General features: G+C 40.1%; 1 protein-coding gene across 1 annotated transcript in view; it reads left to right on the top strand.

The window, feature by feature from the left end:
- The first annotated feature begins 5,835 nt into the window (after positions 1–5,835).
- The window catches only part of LOC100749732 (shematrin-like protein 1), a 2,770-nt gene continuing 2,022 nt past the window's right edge, over positions 5,836–6,583 (top strand). Inside the window, exon 1 of the mRNA XM_033323525.1 lies at positions 5,836–5,998. Within this exon, the coding sequence (XP_033179416.1) occupies positions 5,836–5,998 (163 nt within the window). The remainder of the gene's footprint in view (positions 5,999–6,583) is intronic.

Raw genomic sequence — 6,583 nt, forward strand, 5'->3', positions numbered from 1 at the left:
TATATAGTTATCAAATATTCCAATTTTCAATTTCTAAATAGCATTCAAAAAACAGAATTTCAAATTCCGAAAACGTAAGTTGGCCACGAGGACTTCGAAAGGGAGTGTTGAACTCGCCATCAGTTTCTGTGGTCGTAGCGAAAACGGACCAATTACCTTGCAACCTCGTTACACCGGTGTCAGAAAGGTAATTCTAAACTGCGACGATCGTCTTTGTAACGCTACGACACTTGGCATACAGCAATTTGGTTAGTCCATTACAGAGATCACTCCATTCGTGAACTGTGCACGAATCATTAGGTGGTACAAAAGGATAAGACACGCTTTGTAGCACGATATCCAGCCAACGGCGATACTGCAAACTACATTTCGAGGAGATGAAGGAAGACAGTCTCTCGAACGAACTTTGACGTTAAAATGATTGGAAATCCAGAATATTTCAGAAAATTGGAACCGAAGTACTCCCCAGCTCCTGCTTCTGTTAGTCGATCGAAACAAGTAGGAATATCGTGAGAAACGTAAGTCGAAGTATCACAATAACGATGTCATTGATTCACTGTGCATCATACCTTTCATAGATAAATTCTCATAGATAAATGTCTAGTAGAAAATCTAACGATCCAGATAACCACACACCATAAAGGTTCAAAGTTGAAAAGGTGAGTTAGTTATAAGTTTCTTCTACTATCAATTTAAAAAAACGAAAAAGAAGAAAGTTCCTCATTAATACGAACAAGCTACTGAGCTTCGAAATCGAAATAGATCGCTGGAATCTCACGAAAGGTTGGAGAAACCCCCCGATACATCAGAATTCGACACAATTTTCAACCCCCTTTTTTGCAGTCACGACCTTTTAGACGATCAATCGAGGCTCTTCATTTCCGTTGTGGTTAGAATATACGCTGAAGAAACGAAATTCCTTAGAAGACCGGCGAAAGAAGCGGTTCACGTAGTTGAAGAGAACTTAGGAATCCGCGTTTCGGGATCAAGGGTCGATCTAGATCAAGCAGGCATTCAAGCTGATCGACCGGTGCTGACCCATCATATTCGGCGAAGAGGTTCGGACTTTTCAGGTCGATTTGGCCACAAATACGGCTTTAACCGCGACTGAAAAGTCTTTAAATCTCTTCCAGATTCGCAAGCGGCACGGGACTCGGTGGGCGAAGCTTCCAGTGGTCTGCAGTTGACCGTGAATAAAATAAAAGCCATTGGGTGCGTGCTAACCCGCGGAATCCAGTAAAATTTGCTCTGGGGGACGAAAAAGTCGGACGTCGATCTGGCGAAGAAAGCAAAACGCGAGGTAACTACTCCATAATCTTTTCTACTCGGTTCTTCTATTCGTTTCTCTTCTAGATGGGGAAATATCTTTTCATCCACTGCCCATAACCGTCTCGAGCATGAGCACGTGGCTCATATTTCTAAAGAAGAAGCGGAAGAAGAAGATGGGATTTTTAAGAAGCTTTACAATGTTTCCTTCGCATTCAATTTGGTTAACATGAAAGGATGACCGATTTTTTGAACAGATAAAATGAGATAAAATCAAGAGAAAATTGTGATGTTAATCTAGTTAGCTAGATTAGGCTAAGCGAAGACTACTTTCGACACCGTGCTGACGGTTTAAGCATCTCTATCGATCGTTTTATTTCCGTTAAAATGAGATTAGAACAAGTGGGAACGTTTCTTTAAAATGAAACATTTGTATAGGCCATAAACAGTCTCTCTTACCAAGTCTTCTGTTGTAGGGTGTTTGCTGCGATTCCTCAGATACAAAAATGAATTTTTATCAGAGATTTATATTCATATAATGTATATGTTCTATGACACTTCGCTTGCATATATATTATCCTGGTAATTGATAAGAGTTTTCATTGTATTTATTCGTTAATTAATTTTACTTTTTAATTAATTAAATAAAATTAACTTTATTATTATTCTTAAGAAACGAACAATGTTGCAAGCTACATGTTGGTAATGTTATTGATAAAAATTAATCGTATTTGTTGTGTTGCAAAAAGAAAAGGAAATGAAACAGAGAAAAATCGTCAAGGCAAAGAACGAAATACAGAAACGTGCCATGAAGTATTTATTAAAATGGTAGAATGGGCATAAACTGTGGACCGTAGAATGAAGTCGATAAAGCGGCCGTTTTATCTTCTTCAAGACGAAACGTCAAGATTACGACTACCGAGACAAGTATTCTGAGCGCTCCATGCACTGGAACTATTCATTTAACTGAGATCTCCGTTTAGTGAATCGCCCCATTAAAAATCTTTTAGAACGACGAGATAAAACTAGAATCATATTTCAAACTCAAACCAGATCACCGACTTTTATTATATAAAATCCCCAAATTCAAAACCAACAGATAAACGTCATATTTCACGCGATTTTAGCTCAAGTTGAAATGGAAAGAAGTAGAAAGTGGGTAAGAAGTGGAAAGACTGTTAAATCACAGGTTTCGTAATTCCCGCCAACAGGATAGGGACGAAGACGCTGATGCAGCACGAATCGTTAAGCGCGATCAGGCGTGGTCCTTTCACTCTCGGGGGTGTGCGATTCCTACACAAGTTCCCAGAAGAATCTGCTAACTCGAGGCTCGAGAGCTCGGGTTTTGCGGCCAAGGTCATTTCGTCATTGAGCCTCTGATGAGATTCTGACAGTCTCATTGAACGAAATCACGATTTCTATGATGCTTCTTAGGTGCCTGCGCTTTGAGTATCCGTCATTTGATTGCACTCGAGATCAAACTCGAACAGCAACTTCGTCTAATTTCATAGATTAATGGCTTAAGATGGTTTCATCCAACGACTTCATTAAACGATCCTCTGTTTTAATTGTTACTCTACGTAGATCTACGAGATGAACTTCCGATCGAACGTCCGATAAGCAAAGTGCTATTGTAATAGTTTCTATTATTAGAAACTGGTATTGTAAGAAGTAAAGCTAAGTAAGATGTGAGAATTTTGTTTCGTTGCCATTAGATAACCTTTCATGCCTGATATTTCATTATATATGGAACGACCCTAAATTGGAAACGATTCGGACACGTATCCACTTGAAGCGGAACGACGCGAGAATCGGACGCCAGTAGACTGCTCTGCTCTCATAAGAATTCCGATGCATTGCGTCTACATCGTGGCACAGACAATGACTGCAAATGTCAGTCTCACCATTAGCATTGATCACGTTCAATCTCGGCCGTTCCTCCTCGATCGCATCGCGGGGCTACAAATTTCTAGAACCGCACCACCATGCAAATCGTCCCGTGACCAATATCGAAATCGATTATATGCTTCTACATTTTGTTACCATAGATATCGCTATACTCTGTTACGTGGCAATATTTTTGTGCTGACAACAAATGTAAATATCGAAATCATAGGATACTTTTTGCATCAAAAAGAATGTTTATGACAATATAAGACAAGATAACGAAATAATCTGTTTGCAGATTATTTTTTCTGAATAAACGTAAAAATAGGCTTTTGGTAATTTAGAGAAGTTTCTAATTTGAATTTAGATGATTGAAAGCACAAAGATCATTCTATACGTATCGTTTAAGGCTTAGTAATAAGTTTCGTGGAAATTAGGGTAGTCACCCCAATGGGAAGAGATGCGAGACGACGTAATTGCTACAGAGAATGAGTGATGACCTCTCTATGGAAACTTTGAACGTGACATGGAATGAATGCAAAGATCAATAAGTGATATATTTCGCTACTTTGTCAATAGTATTGTATACATATTATCTATTTGAATACATCTATTTGAATTTCCGGCATATTAAATAAAGTTAAAACAAAAATCAAGTGATATCATGTTATTTAATATATCTGCAAATTTAACGATTCTTAGGACGATAAACAGAAGAACCACGGTTCACACGATTCTCCGCAGAAAGCTCGAGAATAATGGAACGGGAATAATGTAATCGAAGATTCGAGCGTGAAACGACTGTTTGCCATGCGGCGATACACAAGTATCGTGGTTTGCATGGATTACTCGAGCGTGGACCAATTCGAGAGGAACAAAACCGTATATCGATCGGCGTGCGATAATTGGAGCAACGAAGATCGCACCTTTTTCCGCGACCACGGTGGCATAAAGGTCACGTTCGACTCGACACGCTCATGCTCCTAAGCTTCGTCTGCAGGCGGTACATACCACAGAAAACCGTATTAATCCCTGAGAACGTGACTCTTTCCCACCCATAATGCGAGGGCTCGACTTGTTGCCGCAAACCGATCGGTTACTTCATCGGCCAGGATGATGCGGCTAACCGCCTACCATTTTTCGACTACAAAACATACGATTAGAAGATACGCGCTTGAGATCGAGAATTTGATCAAAGAATAACACGAGTTATTCGAGGAATTCAAAGAGGCAATTCAATTCTGATAAATGTGACAGAATCTTTCGTAAGTTCTGTGTTATTTCTTAATTTGCAGCGTAGGACTTATGGCATGAAGGAAAATGGGAGACAAAAGAGCCAATTGACGCGACTAATCGCCCACTAATTTTCCACTGGGAAACATACGATTAGATGAGATCGATACGAGTCTAAGGTGAAGAGTTAATCGATGAATTACGCAAATTATTCGAAGAATTCGAAAAGGCGATATAAAATCGGATAAATACGGGTCTTTCGTAAGCTTTGTGTTAAGCCTTAATTTATACCGTAAGCACTTGTGACAGGATGGAACATGAGAGACCAAAGGACTAATTGACGCAGTATATAAGACGATAATTACGAGGAGCGATGTTGGTACGCTTGAAACATTCAGGCCAATTACACCGTAGGTTGAAGATCACGCCTGTTCGCCAACGGTTACCTGCCATTCGTCCCCTTTATCGCTGGAGAAATCGCAAATTACGCTAATTACAGCGCTTTCGCGTCCGCCTAATCGATTCCTTTGTTCCTGAACGTGCGTCGATATCAACCACGGCCATTCGTCTTCCCAAAGGAGCAGACACACTTTCATCTTATACAAAAGTTCATCTATATAAAACAATTCCCTACCAAAAAATTACGTCGATTCATTCTAAACCATACCGTTTAATGGAGCAACTATTTTACCAGTCGAACAAGTCGAATGACCCCGAGATTCCCGAAGACGAAAGGTTCTCACGAATCGCCGCACGAAACGCCCGATCCCATTACGACGTGCAACGAAACGATCGAACTTTGCCTCGTCGACACAAAGGAGACCCCGGGTGAATATCAAAAGTTCCGTTCGTCGAAAGACGGTCCTTTTAGTTACTAAGTTCCGCTCCGTAAAAAGGAATCGTGACGCGAACACGATAAATCTATTTCACGTTTAACGTCATGACCGACTTCTGTCGCCAATAACGATGCATCTTGATTTTTCAGCGTTTCATTCTCCAAACAATCAAATGCATATATAGATTATTACGAGTATATGCATTTTTGAGACATTTCAGCACATGCACCCACTGTAACCGTAACCTAAAGAAACGAGAAAATGGATACTTTCTCCTTGAAATTCTATAGATTCTCATGAATAGATTCATCTCAATCTGCAGATGATTCATTCATTAGAACGACAATTCGTTAGAATACGTATCCACTGTAACCATAGCCTAAAAAAGCGAAGAAACGGATGCTTCCTTCGTGAAACTGAATCGTTTGATGAAACAGGGAATCGATGAAAGGCGACAAAGAAAAGAATTCAACGAAGTAGCAGTTTTGTTTCAAGAAGGACAAAGGAGGAAAAAATCCGACGATGTGCTTCCCCGGTGGAAGCGATAGTTTCACAATGAACGGCCGTTGAAGGTCAGTCAAAGGACTCAGCATCCCGAGGGTGGGTGTGCCGGATGCTGACCTTCTTGCACAATGGCTCAGACTGTACCATCAGCGGATATGATTTGAAGGGATCAACTAGGGGCGCGGTCGGGATCCTGGAGCAGTATATAAAGTCCGACCAAGTCGTCTGTGAGCACACTAAGCAATCGGTCGGTCGGCAAGATGAAGGCCTTCGTAAGTATTCCCCGGAACATCGGAATATCGCAACAGTGAATTTCTCGTCATGAGGCGCGCTACCGCAGAAGTCTCTTTCAGTTTGGTGAACGTGATTTTATATTCTCGGTGTTTTTTCCTTTGAATACCTTCGCGCTGCGAAATTGTTTCTGTTTGGAAATTAATATTCTATTGACTGTTTCACAACTCTCTGTGGAGTTTTTGAGTGGATGGAAAAGTTCTAAATTGGACACCATTACTTTCAGTTGTGCGTGCTAGTTTTAAACACTGAATCTCGATAGATTAATTTAAGAATTTATGTAGACTAACAATTTGCTCATACTCTATATTATATGTTTTATTTCGATTGGCTACTCTAGTTCGAAATTACGTTGAATTAGAAATTAATATTTTAGTGATTATTTAAGAAACTTTCTGTGAACTCGTGGACGGGATGTACTAGACTTTAGCGTCAATTTTAAACATCAAATCTTCACAAAATAATTTACTCATTGACTAAGTATAAATTTGGCGATACTCACCATTAATTTTGAAATTTCTAGTTAATTCTGACAGCCCTCGTCGCGTTCGTCGCAGCTGCTCCGC

This window comes from Bombus impatiens, unplaced genomic scaffold (genome assembly GCF_000188095.3).
Source record: "Bombus impatiens unplaced genomic scaffold, BIMP_2.2 scf_1060, whole genome shotgun sequence".
Lineage (NCBI taxonomy): Eukaryota > Metazoa > Arthropoda > Insecta > Hymenoptera > Apidae > Bombus > Bombus impatiens.